The 25,444-nt window shown below is 46.2% G+C and overlaps 1 protein-coding gene across 1 annotated transcript; it reads left to right on the forward strand.

The window, feature by feature from the left end:
- Nucleotides 1-21,969: 21,969 nt before the first annotated feature.
- Nucleotides 21,970-25,174, forward strand: LOC142282771 (protein kinase C delta type-like). Its single transcript, XM_075333041.1, has 10 exons — nucleotides 21,970-22,561; nucleotides 22,774-22,862; nucleotides 23,013-23,183; nucleotides 23,365-23,447; nucleotides 23,576-23,638; nucleotides 23,795-23,933; nucleotides 24,014-24,205; nucleotides 24,316-24,444; nucleotides 24,538-24,704; nucleotides 24,903-25,174. Exons 1-10 carry the CDS (start codon nucleotides 22,072-22,074, stop codon nucleotides 24,967-24,969), a joined length of 1,590 nt encoding a protein of 529 aa, XP_075189156.1. The 5' UTR covers nucleotides 21,970-22,071; the 3' UTR covers nucleotides 24,970-25,174.
- Nucleotides 25,175-25,444: the final 270 nt, after the last annotated feature.

A 25,444-nucleotide genomic window follows, 5' to 3' on the forward strand; every position in this document is an offset into this window, starting at 1 on the left:
ATACTAGGTGGTTTTTTATTAGGCTAGTTATAAGTCCTCCAAGAGAGGCGAATCGGCCGGTATAGACACCTTGTAGTCAGTGGTGATACTAGGTATTTTATGTATATTACGGAATGCAGAAATCAGACAGGAACCACGTGGCAGTATAAGGAAGGATTTGGAAGTGTGTGCTGCAAACTGTAGGTTTTCTTTAGTGTTTCAGTTATTTGTCATCTCCCCCGTCTTTTTGTTTGTCTGTTTTTATCTGGTATGCATAGAGAAAGATTGCTTGTTTGGTGTTGTTTATCTTGAGAGAAAGATGGAAAAATTGATGAAGCGGTGTCTAGTTGTGCCGGAAAGATCCGGATGAAAGTGGACTTTGTTGGGATGTGGGGACTCTAGGCCGCAATCCTGTGATAAACCATGTGCTAGTCATGGAGGCAGACATTTTAGGTAAGATTTTAAAATGGTGGACGAAGCACATGGCTACAGCATGATTGAGACAAAGAAAACAAAGTGAGTCAGGGGTTTGTGTGAAGAAGACCATGTGCTCTGTAAATGTTTGAGCAATGGATTGGATGGAGTACTATATACTTAGACCGAAAAATAAGTGTTTTTATCTATAATTAGACTTAGATCTAGGACATATGTGTGTGTGTGTATAAATATATATATATATATATATATATATATATATATATATATATATATATATGTATAAGTACAGACTATAGAAAATGGGGAGACAGAGTTTGAGCAGATGTGAGGTCAGTTTTCCCTTTTCTCTGCCACATGTTCCTACAGATTTTAAAATGGTGGATGAAGCACATGGCTGAATGGAGTAGTACATACTTAGACAGAAAAATTAGTGTTTTTAACTGTAGTTGGACCAGGACTGTGGATATGTAAATCTGTGTGTATATGTATAGAGTATGGAATATAGGCAGGAAGGATAATTGGTTAAACTTGTAAGTTTAGCAGAAGTAAAATCAGTTTCTCCCTTCCCCCTCTCATATGCTTCAACCGCCCTTACACAAAGAAGCCATGTGCTATTCTGGCAGTGGCCATTTTGTTAGTAAATCTGTATGGAGCCCTTCAGTGGAGCTGACAAAACTGCAGCCACTGAATAACATGAAGTGTTAGTAAACGTTTATAGCACTAAAAGATGGAATATTGTATGATTGGGCAGTTGTGGAAGACACTTAATATAGATCCAGTGTGCAGGTTGGATTGAGTCAGGACAGTCACAAGGAGCAATATCTTATTAATTAATAGGTAATAAAAGAATAAGAGAAAAACCTTAAAATAAACGTACCTTTGCGGCAGATGTTATGATAAATAATACATATTCCAATTACGAATGTGGCGAATAATCCTGAGAGTTGAATGTTTTAAAAAAATAGATAAATATATCCATGGGATATCCATGTCTTGCAGAAAGGAAAATAAATAAACAAATAAATCAACAGTAAAATAAAAATAAACAAATAAATCAACAGAAGAAGGGAAATGTGACTAGTCTCCTGCAGCTGAGGAAGCCTCTTTCCATCTGGTTTTAGGGGGAGGAGCAATCTTAAAAACTTGTGGAACAGGGTTTTTTTGTCTCCCTTTGGAATCTATTGTGAGAGCAGCCCAAAAGAAAAAAAAAAAAAAAAAAAGAGCTTTCTGCATTTAATTCATTGCAAATTATACTGGAAAAGGGTATAATTTATTTTACTAATTTTATCCTAAAGGAATAAAACTTAATTGTGTAAATATTTATATTTATTGGTAGATACAAGAGCATGGGAAGCTGTTTAATCAGATGGATTTCTATGGTAAATCAGCATTTTATAAAAAAAAGTAATAGTATTTATGGACAGAATTATCACAGAGATGCTGAAAATTTCCTGATAATTTCCTCAATTTTGCAAATATGAACGCCTCTATAGCCAGAGGTTGTGTTACGTTATTAATATTATTGTTGTTAATAATAATGATAAAAATAATAATTATTAATAATTTATTCATAATTACAATTTGGTTTAAAAGTATGTGGATGATTTATGGCATTCTGTGTTTTATATATAATGTATTGAATCATCTGTTTCCTTTTTATAGAAAGAAAGATTGTAATGCTGATTTCTGTGGTTCAAGCGAAGGTTGAAAAGCCATTGAAATAGTTTTCTATTATAAGGTTATACATAACATAATATTTATTTTGTTCCCGATTAGGTACAATCTACACAATGTGACTTTTATGCCTAAATGTAGAGCTCCGGGGCCACACATTTTTTTTTTTTTTTTTTTAATCTAATTATGTTTTGGATAATAGATTCAAAAAGGGGGGAAAGATGATGTGGAAAATCGCACATATTATTTAAGGTTTTAATTTGTTCATCGATTGGGTTTTTCTATTACGTTTTCTTTATATTTTTATCTGTGAGGAGGATACAGCAGTCACACATATATCTCATGATTGCTCTGATGTAACAAGAATTGTCAGGTTTTGAACATGTCTCAGATGAGCCCATTGCTAATGCAGATTTTGAGTTTTTCCGTAGATGGATCCAGATACCAAGATGCTGGTTGATTCTGCACTGGATATGCTGAGGTTACGCAACATGAGGTAATAAAAATCAAACCACTCCTCTCCCATCGGAATAGGAGAATGAGATGAAGATTTGCGATCACTGTGGTTCGTAGAGCGGAAAGGGGTAAGATAGTCAGAATGTGGATATAGGCAGCAGCCGGAGGAGATGCTCGCACAGGTGCACAACAAAGAAGCAGTGAATGGGCCTAGAGTTGAGAGTCCTTATACAAAGCAGACCAGTACCTCGGTGGCTCCTGTCACGTCGTCCGTGACATTGGTCACTCCTTGTGTTCTTAAATCCTTACAGGAACAAGCGATTCAGCAAGGAACGGAGTGTGAGACGCAGGGAGCCAGTGACTGAGGAAGGTCTGTGGATAAAGGGCGGTAAGCTTTCTCTGACATGAGAGCTCTACTCAATAATGGCCCAGGTAACCCATGTGACAAAGGTGTTGGGATGGACAAGATATGGGCGGCACCACTGCACAGTACCCAGGTGGCCAGACACATCCAGTCTAGTAAGACGTGTGCCTATTAAGGTAGAAAAACTGTAAAGACCTCGTAGAAACACCCCCCTCATCCGCTCTACTGCTCCGGTGATTGCAGATTAGTCATATACATCTACCATGAGTAGGTTTATATGAGTTTTGTGCGTGTTGAGTGAATTTCTTTTCAGGCCTGCTCTGAAACATATCCAGTGTGGAAAACGTTACTGCTGAAAAACTCATGGTGCTGGTGGTATGTAAAGATGGAGTTCCTAAAAAGCGGTAAAAGTACATATTCTATAGCACAGGTCATTATAGAGATCCTACACTACCTGGCGATGCCCCTGATGAACCCATCTGCCACTGTGAAGAGGGGAGAAACGCGTTGCGCTTCTTTCATGCTAAGTGGCTGATAAATATGCGTTTATTTTATTAGCCTGAGTGTGAATTGGACAGTGGAGGGCCTGTGATTGGACGAGATCTCCTCATGACTTTACCTGGCCTTATTATTATTATATTTATGCAGTGGGTACATGTTATACATGTGAGATATTTAATTTATTTTAGGGTTTGGTCCTTGAATTTGCTGTATCATATTGATTTAAGCTACAAACAGCTATGTAAATACAGAGTGTGAATATTTAATCTTTGGGAATGAATTGGATATATATAATTGCATATTGATGCCTCTTTATCCCTGTATCTCACGGTTTCTATATTCCCTCACTGACATTAGCAGCACGTATTAGCTTAGCAGTGTAGGGATAGGGAGGGCGAGCCGTCGGTGAGCGGGGGCGCCAATTCGCCTTATAGGGTGCCGACCTCCGCTGCGAGGTAGGGAGAGTTTAGGGCTATTGCCCCAATTCCTGCCCCCTCCTTTATTGGAATATTTAATTGTGTCTATACTCACATGGGTGTATGTTGTTTGGAATTTTAATGATTATAACATAAACATGTAACGATCCACAAGATAATGGTGGACGCTGCAAATCATGTAACAAATGTTCGTTTTCCTTAATAATTCGATCTTTACATAAGGTATTTTTGGTTTAGCACCTAGAACGTGATTATATTTCTCACAGATACTGCAGATACAGTGTGATATCCTGACCAGTGATGTATGAGCCGTATACAACTGCCTGTATAGTGTGTTAAACATGTGTATCCTCCAATTCTAGATCCTAAATCAGTGTTAGGAGCACGTGGTCTCAAGCCAGGAGACCGGGTGATCCTAAAAAGACAAGTCAGAATGATCCCTGAGTCAGAATCAGGTGGACCGATCCAGCTTATCCCAACCACAGCAACTTCCATGAAGCTTGAGGGAAAACCCATCTGGAGACAACAACCACTGTAAAGAGTCCATCGTACCAGCAGAATGAGGGTCGCAACACACAGTGCTGGAGTATCTCACATAGAACCTTATGGAGAATTTCTAGATTGGGGATGATACATGGGAAATAACCATGATAAAAGAACAATGGGTACAGGAACATTACACAAATAAGGGCTCAAGGTGGGAAAAACATTATCTGACCTGAACCAATCAATTATTTTAAGGGTTTTAGTGACTTTTTAAGGATAACATACACTTGTAGGTAACTGGTATTGTTTTATTTGTTGGTATTTGAAGCCGTAAAAGTGCTACTCTGTGTTACTGAAGGTAATCAGATCCAAGTGTAAGGGAAATCTTGTTAAAGGCCTCTTGGTGGTAGATTGTGGACCCGAGACAAGAAGAGATCCATTAGTGTTGTGACACAATCATGTGTACTCAGGTAGAAAAGTCTCGAAGATGCGGACAGCACTCAGAAGTTGATTGAGATTCAGTCTTTCAGAAACAGTAACGCTAAAAGCTGTAGCATAACAGTAAGAAGCTTATTCTTACAATTGCCTTACTCTTTCTAATCGATTAACCTCAAAATCTTCGGTATTAAATAGTCTGTTCTAAGGACTGGTTCGTTACCTGTGCCTCTGTGAACTGTGTGTGCGGGATGTGATCAACTCTCTGATCAGCAGTCTGTATCAGTGGGGGCAAAGGCTTAGTATTGCTTGTATAGCGGATAGCAAAACGAAAAAAGGTTGCAGTTAAAGCATTAGAGCTGATGTGTTAGAGGACCACGGTAGGGTCAGAAGGTTAATAAAGTATTTAGGGGGGACTGTTGAGGAGAGCCATAAGATAAAATACTTAATTAACCTCTTGACAAGTGATTGTGGGAAATATGTCGATTTGCCTTACATAATTCAGGTTTCAGATCATATACATGACACAGATATAAAGATGGCCGCTATTTCCTGTTATCCACACCTTGCTTGGAATGCACGGAATGTCTAGATGAAAGAAGACCACCATATAAGGAAAGACCCCTTGGTCAAGCTGGAAGACATCACAGACCAAACCATCAGCATGGATCCACTAAATGACGTCCCTCCCATCGTCATGGTTTCATCCACTGGAGTCAGACCCGCCCATCAACAGCAACACGGATCTCCCCATTCGCTAGCCCATGAACTGTCCCACTAAATGGGCATATCTGAACTTGTGTACGCCCCTAGCCTATATCAGAGGACGCATGAGTCTCCTCAGGCTGTTTGGTGCCATTTTTCTACTGTGACCAAGAAGAGATTACACATCCGATTGAGTCTGGTGTGAATTCTTTTATGCATGCACTTGGCCCATATCAATTCGGCCAGGCAGTAGGCAACTAGTGATCTCTGGTTAAGAGTTCAGCTTAACAGAAGAACGAACAATCTTACAGAAGTGAACCTTAAACTCAACATTCAACAGTAACATTGAACAGTAACATATGTCCAACACAAGGGCGGGTGCTGTGTCCCCCAATGAAGGCTCCAAGAAACAGATTTTACGGTGAGTACCCAAAATCTACTTTTCTTTATCGCTTCATTGGGGGACACAGAGACCATGGGACGTCCTAAAGCAGTCCCACGGGTGGGTCTAATGTTACTCTCAGGGCTGGCCTCGGTCCACTGCAGCCTGCAGAACTCGTCTACCGAGGCTCGCATCGGAGGATGCGAAAGTGTGGACCCTGTAGAACTTTGTGAAAGTGTGGAGCGAAGACCAGGTGGCTGCTTTGCAAAGCTGCGACGCTGGAGCGTGGTGACGGACCGCCCACGAGGCTCCCACCGCCCTGGTGGAATGGGCCGTAATCCTGAGTGGGCGCGTTTTCCCTCTTACCCGGTAGGCTTCCAGTACGGCAGAGCGAATCCATCGCGCAATGGAGGACTTGGAAGCAGGTAGGCCTCTGCACGGGCCGGACGGAAGCACAAAGAGGGAATCCGACCGTCTGAAATGAGACGTCCTTGAAATGTACAAGCGGAGAGCTCTGACCAAGTCCAGCTTGTGGAGAAGAACCTCACGAGGGTGCGAAGGGTTCGGACAAAAGGAGGGAAGAACAATGTCCTCGTTAAGATGGAAAGAGGAGACTACCTTGGGCAGAAAGGAAGGTACCGGACGGAGGACTACCTTATCCTGGTGGAAGACAAGATATGGAGAGCGGCAGGAAAGCGCCGCTAGTTCAGATACCCGCCTGATTGACGTGATGGCAACTAAGAAGGCGACCTTCCAAGAGAGGAACGATAGAGACACCTCCTGCATAGGTTCGAAGGGGGAATGCTGGAGAACAGACAGAACCAGGTTGAGGTCCAAGGGCTCCACCGGAGGCTGAACGGGGGGCTCCGCATGAGCAGCCCCCTGAATGAATGTGCGCACCTGTGAGCGAGAGGCAATCCTCTTTTGAAAGAGAATGGAAAAAGCAGACACTTGGCCCTTGAGGGAGCTGACTGCTAACCCAGCATCCAGACGAGACTGCAGGAAGGACAACAGAACTGGCAAGGAGAAGGTCATGGCTGTGACCTGGTTAGCTTCGCACCAGCGGAAATAGGCCTTCCACGTACGGTGGTAGATGCGGGAAGAGGAAGGCTTCCGTGCCTTGATCATTGTCTGGACGACCATTTCTGAGAATCCCGAGGAAGTTAGTACTGCGGCTTCAACAGCCATGCCGTTAAATTGAGCGACTGTGAATTCTGGTGAAGAAAAGGTCCCCGAGTGAGAAGGTCCTGGACGTCTGGAAGTCTCCACGGAACGTCTGCAAGAAGGTGCACGAGCTCTGCATACCACGGGCGACGGGGCCAATCTGGGGCCACGAGAATCACCGGAACTCCTTCCGCCTTGATCTTCTTGACTAGCTTGGGGATAAGCGGAAGCGGAGGAAAGAGGTACGGCAGAGAGAACTGCGACCAGGGGATCGCTAGGGCGTCCGTTGCGAGCGCTAGTGGGTCTCTTGCTCTGGAGACGAACTGGGGCACCTTGTGATTCCACCTGGAGGCCAGGAGATCCACGTCGGGGGTCCCCCACCTGGAACAGATCTGCAGATCGGACTGCACCCGAACTGGGTGTCCGCGAAGCAGAGCCTTCCAATGAAAGAGAACTAGGCGAACTGACCTGAGTTCCAAGATGTTGATGGGAAGCTTGGTTTCCGGCTCGGTCCAGCGACCCTGAACTGTGAGGTCCTGGAATGTGGCTCCCCATCCTAGCAGGCTGGCGTCTGTCGTGATGACCTTCCATCGAAGGGGAAGAAATGATCTCCCTTGGAGGGTGAGAGGAGAGCGTTTCCACCATTCCAATGACTCTCTGACTCGAGGACGGATCGCAAATGGATGATCCAGGGAGTGAAGAGACTTGTCCCATGTTGCTAGAAGGAGACCCTGAAGAGGGCGAGTATGGAGTTGACTGTAGGGCACCGCTTCCATTGACGCCACCATCTTCCCGAGAATGCTCATGCAGTATCGAAGGGAGCAACGGGGTGCGCGTTGGAGCTTCCAAATCCCCCTGAGGATAGCTGATAGCTTGTCCTTGGGCAGAAGAACCCTCGCCTGCGTGGTGTCGAAGATCATGCCGAGGAATGAGATGCGTTGAGCCGGGATCAGAGATGACTTTTGTCTTTTGATCAACCAGCCGAGACGGGTTAGAGTATCCAGAGTGATGTTGAGACTGTCGCGGCACTCCGACGCCAAGGGAGCCTTGATCAAAATGTCGTCCAGGTACGGGATGGCTATAATTCCCCGGGTCCGAAGAATAGCCATGACAGTAGTCATCACCTTGGTGAAGACTCTGGGAGCTGTCGAGAGCCCGAATGGGAGAGCAGTGAACTGAAAGTGTTGCTCCTGGACCGCGAAGCGTAAGAATCTCTGATGAGCTGGAAAGATCGGGATGTGGAGATAGGCGTCCTGGATGTTCACCGAGCAAAGGAACTCCCTGGGTTCCATGGACGCTATCACTGAGCGCAGAGACTCCATGCGGAATCGCCGGAGACGGACCCGCCTGTTGAGGCGCTTGAGATCCAGAATGGGGCGGATTGTGCCATTCTTCTTCGGTACCACGAAGAGGTTTGAATAAAACCCCCGGAATCTGTCTTGAGGGGGGACAGGGGTGATGACCCCAGAGTCTCGCAAGGACTGGATGGCTGCGAAGAAGCCCTTGGTGAGGGAGGGATCCTTGGGGGGTTTGGACTTGACGAAGCGTGAGCATGGGAGAGAAGAAAACTCTATCTTGTAGCCGTGAGAGACGACGTCTCGAACCCAGGCGTCGTCTATCACGGAAAGCCACGTGCTTCTGAACATGCGGAGACGACCGCCGACCCTGGATGAGGATCCGGGGACGGGAGCCCAGTCATGCGGAGGAGAATCTGTTGGATCTGGAGCTGGAGGGCTTGGACTGCTGGCCACGGGAACGCCAGGACCGCCAGTGGGGTGTTGCCTTAAAGGAGGGCTTCCGTCTCTCCTGACGTGCTGGGGACCGCTCCCGACGTGTGTTGGAGTTGGTAGAAAATTGACGAAAGGGGCGAAAGGGAAAAGCCCGCCGCTTTGGAGGGGCACGGGTGATCCTCTGTTGGGGAAGGAAGGTACTCTTCCCCCCTGTAGCCTCAGAGATGATCTTGTCCAGCTTTTCTCCGAAGAGTCTGGCCCCAAAAAAGGGAAGACTGGTGAGAGACTTTTTGGATGCTGAGTCCGCGTTCCATGCTTTCAGCCACAGGGCTCTGCGGATTGCAGTAATGTTGCCGGCTGCCAGGGCAGCGGAAGCAGCAGAGTCGAGGGACGCAGCGACTAGATACTTTCCGGCATGTGCGATCTGATCTGCCAGATCTGCCAGCTCGGGGCTGGGAGCGTCAGCCAGGATACCACGCCGAAAGAGCTTTGCTCAGGCGGAGACAGCCTTGGATACCCAGGTGGATGCAAAGGCTGGAGTGATGGCAGAGCCGGAGGCTTCAAAGGCCGACCTGGCTAAGGATTCTATGGTCCTGTCCGAGGGATCCTTCAGGGAGGCGCCATCAGACAGCGGCAAGGTGGTGCTGGACGAGAGTCAGGAGATCGGAGGATCCACTGTAGGGGCCACTGACCACTTCTGAAGAAGTTCCGGTGGAAAGGGATAAAGGACCTGTGCTCGCTTGCGCTTCTGGAAACGCTTGTCGGGATGTTCCCACTGTCTGGAGAAAACATCCTCAAACTCCCTGTGGTTGCCAAAGCTTCTTGGCAGCTTCTTGGCCCTTTTGAAAGGGACTGATTGACTGGTAGGAGCCGGATCTACATCCTTCACCTCTAGGGTCTGATTGACAGCAATGACCAGACTGTCCATCATACCGGTCAGCTTGGAGATATGTTCAGAGTCCAGATCGGAGTCAGAAGCAGAGTCCTGGTCCGAATCTGGGGCTGCCGCAGAAGAGGTAGGAGACAGAGAGCGTGATGCTCTGGAGGCCATAACGGGGCTAGGGGAGCTGGAGGATGACCCCGAGAGGGACCGCTTCCTAGACCTCCTGTGTGTTCTGCCCTGCGGGGCTGGAGGCGCTGCGGGCTCAGACTCGCTCTGGGTCACTGGGGGGACTCCAGAGGAGGAGGCGGACAGACGCTCTATGGCCGAGGCTAAGGTTTGAGACATCTTAGTTAGGTTGTCCACGGACTGAGAGAGAGCTGAGGCCCACCCAGGCATGGGGGCCGAGTCCTCGCTACGGGCGGTGGGGGGCTCCGAAGTAGTCATGCTAGGGGTGCTACAGGCTAGGCAGATGGGGGAGGACTGCCCTGAGGGAAACTTTTTTAGACAAGAGGTGCAGGCGAAGTGAAGCACTATGGCCTGTGGCTGAGAGCGGGTCGCTCTTGTGCTGGACATGGGACAGCAGGGAGAGAGAAAGGATAGAGCAGAGGATGCCAGGAGGATGGGGACTGGGGAAGGAGCTGCCTCCCAGTGGCAGAGCTTACCCAGACTCTGGCGTCCTGTGTGTGCTGGTGCTGCTGTCTGAAGCTGGCGCTGTGTCCTGAAGCTGCAGGCTGAGGGAGCAGAGGTGGGGGCTCCGGAGGGCTGCAGGTTAGTCTGTGGGGAGCTGCACCGGAACGCTGCCGCTGCCCAGAAGGGTCTCAGGCTGTGATGGGCTGAGGAGTCCGGGCTGGGGGAGGACCGGTAAAGAAGCGCGAAAAAACGGCGCGCTGCAGGGAGACGGGATTGGCTGGGTGTAAGGAGAGCCGGGAGTGGGCAGAAAGAGTGCGCAGAGGCCTGCAGGGAATGGCTGCTAGAGCGGGCGGGCCTGCTGGAAAGGAAGGACCCGTGCGATAGGCCGGCCGGGAGGGGGCGTGGCCGGACGGGAGCTAGGCCTGAAGAGAAGCCGGGGGCTAAATTTTAGGGATGAGACCGCAGGGGGAGCCGAGAACGGCGCCGAGGACGAGAGCGGGGGCAGAACCTGTATAAAGGGGGATCTGACCAGGGGTAAGCTAAAGCTATAGGTCCTAATCCCTTATTTTACCTCCTTTTTTTTTTTTTTTTTAAAAACGGAGCCCCCCCATGACCCGGGACAAGGGATGGGTACCTGTCCCGAAGGCTGATAGTCCTCCTGATCCTGGCTTGATCCTGGCGTCCTGGGAAATACATAGGGAGACGAGTATCTTCCGGTGATTTTTAGTCTCCCCTCCCTGATCAGGCCCGCTGTGGAGGGCGAGCGTGCAGGGGGAGGGGGGCAAGGACCATCTGCCTGTCCCTCTGTGCGGATGCCCCCCAAACAGTCTTGAGAGTGTTAGGGGGGTAGGGTCTTGCCAGACAGACACGGACGACAACGGAAGTGGCGGACGGACCCCACTTCTGTGCGACCGGTCTCTAGGGGGGAGAGCAGGGTGAGCTATTACACCCTGTCGCCCGACGAGCTGTGTCTGAAACGAAAAAGGGGAGAAATTAAAAATACAAACCTAAGGGGCTGGGAGCAGCCCCAAGTGTGTCCACCTCCTATGGACACTAAGCTTAAACTGAGGAACAATTGCCAGTTGGTGGGTGTATACTGCATAGGAGGAGTTTTCCTTGTTTTGCTTAGTGTCGCCTCCTAGTGGCAGCAGCATACAACCCATGGTCTCTGTGTCCCCCAATAAAGCGATAAAGAAAAATGGTATAAGATATTGAAAAAGAGTATGAATGGAGATGATATAATCACATGAAATAACCATATGGAAATAAGGGACAGTATAACAATTGATAATAGCAACGTGTAAAAAGTGTAAATACCTGATAGGGTGTTTGTTTGGTGAATATAAAGAGATAAATAGAGAGGATGTTCATATGATTATTGAAACTGGATAATTTAGCTGGTGCCAACTAATGAAGATAGACAATACAGGTCAGAGTTGAAAATGGTTAATACAACCTAGACTAGTGCTGTAAATAAAACTAGGTGATGAATTCAAAATTACCTATCTGTGAGCAATGAGTACAGCTGCAGAGAAATTCAGGCTAAATGGTGAGGATATAGGAGCTCAGGGGTTAACCTGTAACTGACAGTATTATGGTTAAATATACGTTAGAATTGAGGGTCAATAGTTAATATACCTAGAATATTGCTGTAAATAGAACTAGGTGGTGATTGAGAAAAAAAAAAAAAATGACCCGTCAATGAGCACTGAGTTGAGCTGTTAAAAATTCAGGCTGCCTGATGAGGATGTAGAAGCTTCAAATCTCAAATCTTTATTTTTTTATATAGCGCTAACATATTCTGCAATGCTTTACATACATCAGGACCACTGTCCCCATTGGGGCGCACAATCTAAATTCCCTATCTGTATGTCTTTGGAGTGTGGGAGGAAACCAGAGTACCCGGAGGAAACCCACGCAAACACGGGGAGAACATACAAACTCCTTGCAGATGGTGTCCTTGGTGGGATTTGAACCCAGGACCCCAGCGCTGCAAGACTACAGTGCTAACCACTGAGGCAACCGTGCCGCCCTGAAGAACCACCACCCTGTCTAGTGGTTGCGTTAGGCAATAGTAAACAGAGGGTGATCTTAGTCAAGGATAGTGAGGTCAGATAGCTGGCTGTATGAGTCAGCTGCGGTGTAGTGAAAAAATGTCACAGTCGGTCTGTCAGCAGGCGGCTTGCTAGGGGCAGTAATTGTGTTACCTAGCTGGCTGGGATGTCCGTGGAAGCTGGTCCATCAGGATAGACTATCACTGAAAAAGAAGGATTGCAATCCTTTGAAACGCGTCGGATTTAGTACACTTGTATGTGTGCACGCTTGCTAAACCTCCCACTATACACAGTGACGTCACCCATCCCTGAGCTCGCGGTAGTTGGATGGGCCGGGACCTCCCACCCACTTCCGCCCGGCGGACTGTTACGCCGCACTCCACTCAGCTCCCAGCGGCACTCGTGACGGACCAGCTTCCACGGACATCCCAGCCAGCTAGGTAAGACAATTACTGCCCCTAGCAAGCCGCCTGCTGACAGCCCGACTGTGACATTTTTTCACTACACCGCAGCTGACTCATACAGCCAGCGATCTGACCTCACTATCCTTGACTATGATCACCCTCTGTTTACTATTACCTAACGCAACCACCAGACAAGGGTGCAGATTAACCCTTGAGCTTCTACATCCTCATCAGGCAGCCTGAATTTTTAACAGCTGAACCCAGTGCTCATTGACGGGTAATTTTTTTTTTTCTCAATCATCACCTAGTTCTATTTACAGTAATATTCTAGGTATATTAACTACTAGCTGTAGCACCCGGCGTTGCCCGGGATAGTAACTGTCTCTCCCCCAGTCTCTGTCTGTGTGTCGCTGTCTCTCTGTCTCTTTCCTTGTCTGTCTGTGTCTCTATCTCTCTGTCTGTAATTTTATCAGTCTATCTGTCTCCATCTCTGTGTGTCTCTATGTGTGTCTGTCTGTCTCTCTCATTCCCAGTCTGTCTCTTTCCAGGTCTGTCTCTTTGCCCGGCTGTCTCTTTGCCCAGCTGTCTCTTTCCAGGGCTGTCTCTGTCTGTGTCTCTCTGTCTGTCTGTCTTTTTCTGTCTCTCTCTCTATCCATCTTCCCACCGACATCTTATTACCTCACACATAAGCTTCTCATACTAACAGTTTATTTTGTTTCTATAGCAACCACTGACAGTTGGTATTAATAACCTATAGCTCCCACCTCCATTCAGTTTAATGGAGGCAGGATTATTGAAGAATTGAAGAGTAACTGTAAAGCGCGGGTTTAAATTTTCCCTGAGTCACATAGAGTGTCTGTGCAAAATTTTGTGGCTGTAGCTGTGACGGTGCAGATGCCAATCCCGGACATATACACACACACACACACACACACACACACACACACACACAAACACACAGCTTTATATATTAGATTGACCCTCAATTCTTACGTATATTTAACCATAACACTGTCAGTTACAGGTTAACCCGAGCTCCCAGAAAACCATAGGGCTGCAGAGTTATCTTTCACAGCATTCATTAAACACTGAGTGGTGGAATCGTGACAGTACCACCTCTTCTATGAGGGCCACCGGACCCCCAGGCTTCCCAGAAAACCTACGATGGAATACCCTGACCAACCGATTGACCTCCTGCTGAGCCGCAACAAAACTCCTAAAAATTTGTATCAACAATTAATTTGTCCTTTCAGTCTCACCATTGGTTTCTGGGTGGTAGGCAAAGGAAAATTTTACAAATCAATCCCTAATTTCTTACAAAATGCTCACCAGAATGTGGAGACAAATTGCGCCCTCTATCATATTTAATGTTGTAAGGTTTTCTTGCAATCTCACCATGATTGAGAAACAATGTGGGAAGTGTTTCAGCAATCAGTAAAGGAATAAAATGAGCCTGTTTACCGAATCAGTCAACTACCACTTAAATCACACTTTTCCCTTCAGACAAAGGCAAATCCATGGTCAGCAATAGAGATCAAAATACAAATCAGACTGTGAGAGAACAGAATTCATTTTGTTCTTATAGTTTCCATCTTGTTTTATAGCTAATGATAAAAATGAAGTAAACCAATTCTGTAGTGGCCGCGCTCCCCGTAGTAATGATTTTAAAAACTCTTGTCCTCAAATGGAAATTATTACTCAAACATACGGAAATAAAAAACGGATACAACGCGTTTCGGCGGGAACAACCGCCTTCCTCAGGTATCTCTCCTGGGTGTTGGTTGTTTGTTTTTCCTGGGTGTTGGTTGTTTGTTTGTTGAGTGCATAAAACTTCAGTAAAAAAAAGGGCACCAGAGAGCCGCTTTGATAACGCGCTGAGATTGGCGCCGCGTGTTTGTTTTTGATTATAATAAGCAAATAAGAAAGCCGCGGAGACACCATCACGTGTTTCTCAACGCTGGCAGGAAACTAGCCAGGTCTTTCACCGGGAAGGAACAACCACGGGAAGGGCAGTCTCCAGTCAAGGAGGCCACCTATACCAAACATGGTATCCATCCACAGACAGCCGTTTCGGGGTATTTGCCCCTCATCAGTGTGGAGTAGGAATCTGACTAGTGGGGGCAATGCCTAGTATAAGACTACTTAAGCAAGCATTGTTGACCTTAGGGAGATCAACATATCCACTGCGGAGACACCATCACGTGTTTCTCAACGCAGTGATTCTAGAGCATTGCCCCCTGGGAAGTATGCAAATAAGAAAGCCGCGGAGACACCATCACGTGTTTCTCAACGCTGGCAGGAAACTAGCCAGGTCTTTCACCGGGAAGGAACAACCACGGGAAGGGCAGTCTCCAGTCAAGGAGACCACCTATACCAAACATGGTATCCATCCACAGACAGCCGTTTCGGGGTATTTGCCCCTCATCAGTGTGGAGTAGGAATCTGGCTAGTGGGGGCAATGCCTAGTATAAGACTACTTAAGCAAGCATTGTTGACCTTAGGGAGATCAACATATCCACTGCGGAGACACCATCACGTGTTTCTCAACGCAGTGATTCTAGAGCATTGCCCCCTGGGAAGTATGCAAATAAGTATGCTTGCTTAAGTAGTCTTATACTAGGCATTGCCCCCACTAGCCAGATTCCTACTCCACACTGATGAGGGGCAAATACCCCGAAACGGCTGTCTGTGGATGGATACCATGTTTGGTATAGGTGGTCTCCTTGACTGGAGACTGCCCTTCCCGTGGTTGTTCCTTCCCGGTGAAAGACCTGGCTAGTTTCCTGCCAGCGTTGAGAAACACGTGATGGTGTCTCCGCGGCTTTCTTATTTGCATACTTCCCAGGGGGCAATGCTCTAGAATCACTGCGTTGAGAAACACGTGATGGTGTCTCCGCAGTGGATATGTTGATCTCCCTAAGGTCAACAATGCTTGCTTAAGTAGTCTTATACTAGGCATTGCCCCCACTAGCCAGATTCCTACTCCACACTGATGAGGGGCAAATACCCCGAAACGGCTGTCTGTGGATGGATACCATGTTTGGTATAGGTGGTCTCCTTGACTGGAGACTGCCCTTCCCGTGGTTGTTCCTTCCCGGTGAAAGACCTGGCTAGTTTCCTGCCAGCGTTGAGAAACACGTGATGGTGTCTCCGCGGCTTTCTTATTTGCATACTTCCCAGGGGGCAATGCTCTAGAATCACTGCGTTGAGAAACACGTGATGGTGTCTCCGCAGTGGATATGTTGATCTCCCTAAGGTCAACAATGCTTGCTTAAGTAGTCTTATACTAGGCATTGCCCCCACTAGCCAGATTCCTACTCCACACTGATGAGGGGCAAATACCCCGAAACGGCTGTCTGTGGATGGATACCATGTTTGGTATAGGTGGTCTCCTTGACTGGAGACTGCCCTTCCCGTGGTTGTTCCTTCCCGGTGAAAGACCTGGCTAGTTTCCTGCCAGCGTTGAGAAACACGTGATGGTGTCTCCGCGGCTTTCTTATTTGCATACTTCCCAGGGGGCAATGCTCTAGAATCACTGCGTTGAGAAACACGTGATGGTGTCTCCGCAGTGGATATGTTGATCTCCCTAAGGTCAACAAGGCTTGCTTAAGTAGTCTTATACTAGGCATTGCCCCCACTAGCCAGATTCCTACTCCACACTGATGAGGGGCAAATACCCCGAAACGGCTGTCTGTGGATGGATACCATGTTTGGTATAGGTGGTCTCCTTGACTGGAGACTGCCCTTCCCGTGGTTGTTCCTTCCCGGTGAAAGACCTGGATAGTTTCCTGCCAGCGTTGAGAAACACGTGATGGTGTCTCCGCGGCTTTCTTATTTGCATACTTCCCAGGGGGCAATGCTCTAGAATCACTGCGTTGAGAAACACGTGATGGTGTCTCTGCAGTGGATATGTTGATCTCCCTAAGGTCAACAATGCTTGCTTAAGTAGTCTTATACTAGGCATTGCCCCCACTAGCCAGATTCCTACTCCACACTGATGAGGGGCAAATACCCCGAAACGGCTGTCTGTGGATGGATACCATGTTTGGTATAGGTGGTCTCCTTGACTGGAGACTGCCCTTCCCGTGGTTGTTCCTTCCCGGTGAAAGACCTGGCTAGTTTCCTGCCAGCGTTGAGAAACACGTGATGGTGTCTCCGCGGCTTTCTTATTTGCATACTTCCCAGGGGGCAATGCTCTAGAATCACTGCGTTGAGAAACACGTGATGGTGTCTCCGCAGTGGATATGTTGATCTCCCTAAGGTCAACAATGCTTGCTTAATAGTCTTATACTAGGCATTGCCCCCACTAGCCAGATTCCTACTCCACACTGATGAGGGGCAAATACCCCGAAACGGCTGTCTGTGGATGGATACCATGTTTGGTATAGGTGGTCTCCTTGACTGGAGACTGCCCTTCCCGTGGTTGTTCCTTCCCGGTGAAAGACCTGGCTAGTTTCCTGCCAGCGTTGAGAAACACGTGATGGTGTCTCCGCGGCTTTCTTATTTGCATACTTCCCAGGGGGCAATGCTCTAGAATCACTGCGTTGAGAAACACGTGATGGTGTCTCCGCAGTGGATATGTTGATCTCCCTAAGGTCAACAATGCTTGCTTAAGTAGTCTTATACTAGGCATTGCCCCCACTAGCCAGATTCCTACTCCACACTGATGAGGGGCAAATACCCCGAAACGGCTGTCTGTGGATGGATACCATGTTTGGTATAGGTGGTCTCCTTGACTGGAGACTGCCCTTCCCGTGGTTGTTCCTTCCCGGTGAAAGACCTGGCTAGTTTCCTGCCAGCGTTGAGAAACACGTGATGGTGTCTCCGCGGCTTTCTTATTTGCATACTTCCCTGGGGGCAATGCTCTAGAATCACTGCGTTGAGAAACACGTGATAGTGTCTCCGCAGTGGATATGTTGATCTCCCTAAGGTCAACAATGCTTGCTTAAGTAGTCTTATACTAGGCATTGCCCCCACTAGCCAGATTCCTACTCCACACTGATGAGGGGCAAATACCCCGAAACGGCTGTCTGTGGATGGATACCATGTTTGGTATAGGTGGTCTCCTTGACTGGAGACTGCCCTTCCCGTGGTTGTTCCTTCCCGGTGAAAGACCTGGATAGTTTCCTGCCAGCGTTGAGAAACACGTGATGGTGTCTCCGCGGCTTTCTTATTTGCATACTTCCCAGGGGGCAATGCTCTAGAATCACTGCGTTGAGAAACACATGATGGTGTCTCCGCAGTGGATATGTTGATCTCCCTAAGGTCAACAATGCTTGTTTTTGATTATATACCCTGCAGGGAATCACCTTATTTTATAGCTAATGATGTCATAGCGTTCAGCTATTCACTGGTGGATGGGGACGTTTCACATTACTGTTCATGCCCCTGTAGCGCTTATTGGTGCATAGTTCAGGTGGACAAGGCCTTTGTCTGTGAGCTTATATAGACTGGTTACATGTAGTAATAGAGAATTCTTTCAGTATACCACAAAGCATGTGTGTGCTGTATTGACTTACCGAGCGCTCGTAAAACAAATCTTATTAATTTGGAGTTTGAGAGGCGTAGAAGGATGTTATGATTCAGTGACCGAGGAGGATCAAAAAAAAAAAAACAAAACTAGGAAACCCAGAATGTACCAGAGTGGTTGGAATCTCAGCGAACTGTAGACCTACCACTAACACACAACTAGAAGTAGCCGTGGGACGTGCCTACGATGACCTGGTCGCCTCGACACAGCCGGAGAACCAATTTTTCCTACAGAGAGAAAAAAAGGAAAGGCTAATCTGCCTCAGAGCAGTTCCCAAAGATATAGATAGCCCCCCACATTTAAAGATTACGGTGATGTAGGAAAACACAATACACAGGTAGAAAACAGATTCAGCAAAGATGAGGCCCAAACTAACTAAATAGGAAAGGACAGAAAAGAGCACTGTCTGCAGTCGTGCAATACCCTAGAAAAAGAACCAACACGTCTGATATAGAAAAATACTGAGCCCACACGGACTCTCCCCCAGTATATCAGTGCTCTGGTTTTACTGGGATCCAAACAAAACACTAATATTGTGGAGGGACTGAAATTAGTACCAAGCATGACAAAACAAAATACAGAGCAGAATATGGAGCAAGGTACACAGGCATTTCCAGGGGGGAATGATCCAACTCCACCCAGAACTCCACACGGGCAAAATAGGAATAAGCCTTAGTACCTAAACAGAAAAAAAAACAAAAGGTGGAAACCACCAGCAAAGGTACAAGGACCAAACTTATCTGAAAAAAGTTCTGGAAAACACAGAAGGAAGGGCTGGCTTCAGAATGTCCATAGCACACAGGAGACAACATTGAGCACCGGCCAGGAACAAGAGAACACTACTCAGTTATATAGGCCCAGTCAGAAGAACCTGATTGCCAATCATCCCCAGCTGTCTGGTTTCAATTCAGCCAGCAAACTTCACTAACAGCACTGACCACAAGAGGGAGCCCCAAAATGGAGCCTAGTCCAAATGTATCCACAACAGAAGGAGGTGTATTTCGCTCACAAGACCAAGAAAAAGTATTGAACACATGAAGAAAGAGAGGTGCAAAAAGCCATGTGTTTTTAGACTTTATGCACTGGATTGCATTATATCATCCAACATAGTGTGCAAATCAGAATTGTATTGTGCACTTGTGAGGGTGGCCCCGGGCGGTTGTCTAGGGCGAGAGACTCAGTCCTTTGGTGGTCCGCACCCTGGCGATCTTCAAAGAGCAAGGGGGAAAGAATTGGTTGCAGTGATCCTGGCTGGGTGTATAGTATTTGTGTGTGCAAGCCATACCTGTGATTAGGCCATTGGGCAGGCCAATATTCTTCCACTTGGGAGTCAGACTCCAATACTGATTCTTTCTGAACAGTCTTTTTTTTAACACTTTCCACAATACCGTGAACATATTGCCACTGAATGCACAAAACATGAGCACATTCTTTACATATACAGTCTTCTTTGGCCAGAGTCTCATTCCACCCATAGGGAGCCGTTCTCTATAAAGGTGTTGACTACTGTAGGACTTGCCTTGTCTGATGTAGGTTTCTGTGCTGACCTATTCACCCAGGTCTATGCCAAGTCTCCACTTGAGATAAAAGCTGGGGATAACAAGCACAATAGGGTCTTACCCAACAAACATATGATGAGGGATTGTGCTCACCTTGTAACATTGTGTGACACACAACCAAATTAAAGCATGTAATCAACTGCTGCAGAGTTCACGTGCTCCAAAGCCGGAGATCAGGAACCAAATAAAAGTGGAACTTTTACTGCGTTGCTGTAGAAATGACACATATCCAAAGGTAATGAAATGTAGGTGGTTTTATGCTACGCGTTTCAAAGCGTGTCCTCACTTCTTCACCAGGAAATCCAACATCAGGATGTTGTCCCCATCTGAAGACCTTCCTGGGTACACCAGGTGAACACATGTTTAAGCTTATGTTAACTCTGTTGAAACCAAGCCCATCCACTGTTAAACCCTGCCCACTCACAATGGGCCAATTAAATTGCTGAATGGGCGGTGTTTTGTTCAGGTGGGCAGGATTTTGTCCACCAAACACCGAAATTTTACGCCCAGTGAGAGCTGTTAAGAGAATTCAGTGGCTCTCAATGGGGATCCGGCTCCGGTCAGTCACAGCAGGGAGCCAGATAGTTGTGTTGGATCATTCGCGACTGACACATCACTATATTATAGGTGTCTTCAGGGCAGGAGCACACGGGTCTAGTCCGCTCACTTACACAATCACTATATCAAAGTAAGTTTTCATTTAAGCAGAAGCAAAAATTCTGGGAATAAGTGGCAATCATTGGGGACCCCACCGTTCACTAGAATTAGTGATCCAAGCACCAGATCCTAGTTCTCTTAATAAATGAGCAGCTTTCCTATCAGACACTCATGTCATATGCTGTGGATATGCCTAAGTTGCCTAAGAAGAAGATACCCCTTTAGGTTTTGTTTACACGAGGCAAATACACACACTTCTGCAATGCATATTGGCATGCAGAAAATAAGCAGAATTCTCATTCACACTCTACAGAGAAAAAGGGAGTGCATCTTAATATATGGATGACGATGGGGGCACATTATAATATATGGAGGAGTATTGGGGTGCATTATAACATATAGAGGACTATAGTGGGTGCATCATACTATGGCTCTGAGCCCCATGAGGTAAAAATAAAGTGGTTCTGGATAAACCCTCAATAGAAATGAAAGATGGGGACAATGTTTTTTCTGAGCTCTCTATTAGTGTAAGAGAGTATTAGATATAGGATGCGTAGTTTTTTACCATTGCGTATATATATGCAACAAGGAGGGGAGCCAGCACTGCTTATGAGTGGCATGTAACAATGAGAAAGCAAAAAGTGTAATATTCACAAATTCATTCCTACTGTAACAATTCAATGAGATTTTTGGCAAATAATTGATCAGAACCACTCCCATGCTGCAAGGGCTGACAACTGCGAGTAAAAAGGGCAGTCCAGGTGCCAGTGCGTGTGGCAGAACCACACACACCAGCACAATGTCTGATGTTCTTATGATGTTCTTATACGGTCCTGCGCATTACACGAGACCTTATGGTACGTATATAAATTACAAATTTAGTGTAGGGACCCCCCTTATAGAGATTTGCCGTGACGGGGCAGGGGGGCTCAAATCATTGATCAATTATTTGCCAAAAATCTCATTGAATTGTTACAGTAGGAATGAACTTGTGAATATTACACTTTTTACTTTCTCATTGTTGCATGCCACTCATAAGCAGTGCTGGCTCCCCTCCTTTTTGCATATATATATATATATATATATATATATATATATATATACATATATATATATATATATACACACAAAGGACCATTAGGCCAAATTCAAACATTTGTTTGTCACTGTCCAAGCCCAGAGTGGCTGCGACCCTCTGTGACTAATATTATATAGGATATTTATTTTTACAATAAAACAGTATTCACACAACGGCAGCTTTAAACTCCATGATATCCATGATATCAAGGTGTAATTTTTTTCCCTCCTTTTTGTCTATTTAAACTTTGTGATGTCATGTCACCTTTGGAATGTGATGATGTCACAATGCCTCCTTTTGTGATGTCATAGAACAGTCATCAGAATGTTGCTGCAGCCTGAATATTGTCCAGTTGTTTTCATCACTTAGTGGGTGAAGGTGACTTTTACTTGCGCTTAGCAAATTTTTTGTGTTATATAAAATATAATACTGAATAATAGAAGGCCTGTTAGAGGAGCAGTTCCAGGCGACATCCAGGAGCGCTCTAGAGGTGGACAGGACCTTCCTCAGCCCAGAATTTTATCTATGGAGCTGAATATGGAGAGTTTGAGGAAGAGAAAGAGAGAGAGCATAGATGAGGTGCCAAAAAAAAGGAAAATAGAAACACCGGAGAGTGAGAAAGATGGCACCAACCAAAGCCTTATCAAGGCTTTAAAGAGACCTGGAAGCCCGATACAGGAGAGTATCGTGAGCAAGAGGAAATGGGGAGAAGCAATGGGGGACAAAGCTGATGATGGATCCAGCGGGTCCCCCAAAGCTAACCCTGAACCTAATATGGAGAGATCGAGGAAGAGAAAGACAGAGAGCATAAATGAGGTGCCAAAAAAAAGGAAAATAGAAACACCGGAGAGAGAGAAAGATGGCACCAACCAAAGCCTTATGAAGGCTTCAAAGAGACCTGGAAGCCCGATACAGGAGAGTATCGTGAGCAAGAGGAAAAGGGGAGAAGCGATGGGGGAAAAAGCTGATGATGGATCCAGCGTGTCTCCCAAAGCTGACACTGAGCAGCTGTCAGGTGAGTGCAGATCTAAGACTCCGAGAGCCACTAGCCCCCAATGTAGTAATTGATGAGATTGTGAACCTTTAGAATACCCCACCTATTATGATTGCTGTGCCTTTTCTCTTTGATACCCCCTAAGATTGTTGTACCCCATGTTGTAATTGCTATAGGAGGCCACATTAGCATTATATAGAAATAATACATCTTATTTCTCCTCTCTCCATCAGGGACAACCCCAGCTGAATCCCCCATCATTGTGACTGGACTGGAGAGCTTCACCTTCCATAAAATCCTTGGAGAGGGCGCATTTGGTAAAGTAAGTATAAGGAATTGTGGTGATGTCTTACTCATGTTTGTGATGTGGAGCAGTAATATGACTCTAGGAAATTCACTGCTTCATATCTTGTCGTCACATCTCATGGCAGGATGTGCCTTTCCTCCAGTTCTAATGCTCTTTATCCTCCAGGTCATATTGGCCACACATCATGCCACCCAACAACAAGTGGCAGTGAAGATGGTGAAGAAGAGGTTACTACTTGAGAAATTAAGAGACAACGTCCTAATAGAGAGACAGGTCTTGGAGATGACTAGGAAGAGTCCATTAATTTCTCAGGCTTTTTCCACCTTCCAGTCCCAGGTAAGAGGCTGAGGATCTAACAGCTCTGGGTCTTCAATATATTATATGAATGCCTGTCTATATGGCTGTGTGCAATGTTATTCTAGGCCACTATCATATTTCATGTATTATAACATTACCACCAGTGTCTCATATCTAGACTATACCAGTAACACCTATTATCTTCTCTGGTTTGTCACAGGACTACTTATTCTATGTTATGGAATATATCAGTGGAGGAGACCTTTTGAAAATCAGAGCCCCATTTACCATTCCAGCCATCAGGTAAGACAGAACATGGATATATTAGATTAAGATGATCGTTCTCAGGAACAGCCTTATGTCATTATTAGTTCACAGTTTAGTGGTTGAAATGATGGATGTTGTTTGCTTTATCTTTATTTTCTCATTAGATTTTTTGCTGCTGAGCTGATCTGTGGGCTGCAGTTTCTACACTCCAGAGGCATCATACACAGGTAGGTGCAGCACGTCTTCTTCTGTGTAGACCTGGTATATAAACTCATACCCTCATCCTCATGCCCCCTGTAGACACTTGATATCTCAGCCCTAATGAGTTATCAGTCAGGCTAATATAATAATTACATTATGGCATTTTTTTAAACTCTTTCCAGAGACATAAAACCGGACAACATTTTACTGGACAGCACCGGTCATTTGAAGATCGCTGATTTCGGTGTTGCAGTGATGAACATCTTTGGAGATACAAAGACTTCAGGTTGTGCTGGGACTCTTTTCTACATGGCTCCTGAGGTGAGGAATCATCTACATGTCCTTGAGTGATCACTGTCTACAAGGCTGGACAATCTTATTGTCTTTTCATGTCTTCACAGATTCTTCAAGAGAAGCCCTACAACACGGCAGTGGACTGGTTCTCTGCTGGTGTGGTGATATGCACGCTGGCTACTGGCAGACATCCATTCTATCGAGGTCAAATTGGTGGGGCCATCATTAAGGCAATAATCAATGATGATCCTGTCTTCCCAAATGAAATGGACCCCCAGCTCAAAGCCGTCATTGAGGGGGTGAGTATAAAGACACATCTCAGTAATGCACTGGATATATGTAATGCAATACACAATGAAATTGGAGGACGACTGGAGACTGAATAATCATTTTCATTATATGTTCTCAGCTCTTGGATAAGTCACCAGAGAGTCGGCAGAAATTTGTGGACAACATAAGAGATCATCCATTCTTTAAGGAGATCAACTGGACAGATATAGAGGAAGCCAGAGCATGTCCACCATTCCAGATCCCCCCTGTAAGTATATGACCCAGAAATGATGGTGGTAGCAGTACATTTCTGTTGTGTTTGTTCTTTATCAACACTGGTTCTTCTATCTTCTCTCTGCAGCCACCAGTGATGACTTCAGAGAAAATTAAACATGTCTTGTCTTTCACTGAAACCATTCAACCACCAATAGCCGAAACAGATCAAAACCTCTTCAGTGGATTCACATTTGCCAATGATGGATGGAAGGTCATAAAGCAGATACCAAAACCTGTAAGATCTAATCGCAGGTGAGTCAGTGTAAATGGGACGGGGATAGGGGGGTTTCATAGGCCCCTCCATAACGTTATGGCTCTGTCTTGTCAACAGAGTCTAGTATGGAATCTATTTTCTTTTAGTCTGCATGCGGTTTCCCCTCAGATCAGCCCTATTTAATGTGTCTTATTGGGATATAAGGATTGTTTCTAACCTATTATCTCTCCCGGCAGGACATTTGGCAGTATTGTGAAGGACGCCTTCCACAGTATTTGGAGGAGGATAAAACCCTGGAAGTGAACAGCTCTGAGAAATGCTGTTCACCGGTTCCTATTCCACCAGCACTAGGAGTATCCTGAGGGCCGTGACCTGCAGTGTAGCCATATCCACTCCTCCTCCCTCCTGTAATGCGGGCTGGGCGGAGTTTGCTGCATTCTGGCGCTTTGCAGTGTCAAAATACAAGAAGATGGAGACCATGAAAATCCTACCAGAAGTCAATAATATGACCGTGGACCAGCAGTTCACGACAACATGTTGCCTTGTGAGCCCAGGGAAGGGCTCTTATCCTTAGGCCATGGAGCTGTACACCATGAAAATCCTACCAGGAGTCAATAATATGACCATGGACCAGCACTACAAGACAACATGCTGACTTGTGACCACAGGGAAGGCCTCATATCCTTAGGCCATGGAGCTGTACACCATGAAAATCCTACCAGGAGTCAATAATATGACCATGGACCAGCACTACAAAACAACATGCTGACTTGTGACC

This window comes from Anomaloglossus baeobatrachus, chromosome 2 (genome assembly GCF_048569485.1).
Source record: "Anomaloglossus baeobatrachus isolate aAnoBae1 chromosome 2, aAnoBae1.hap1, whole genome shotgun sequence".
In the NCBI taxonomy this organism is placed as follows: Eukaryota; Metazoa; Chordata; class Amphibia; order Anura; family Aromobatidae; genus Anomaloglossus; species Anomaloglossus baeobatrachus.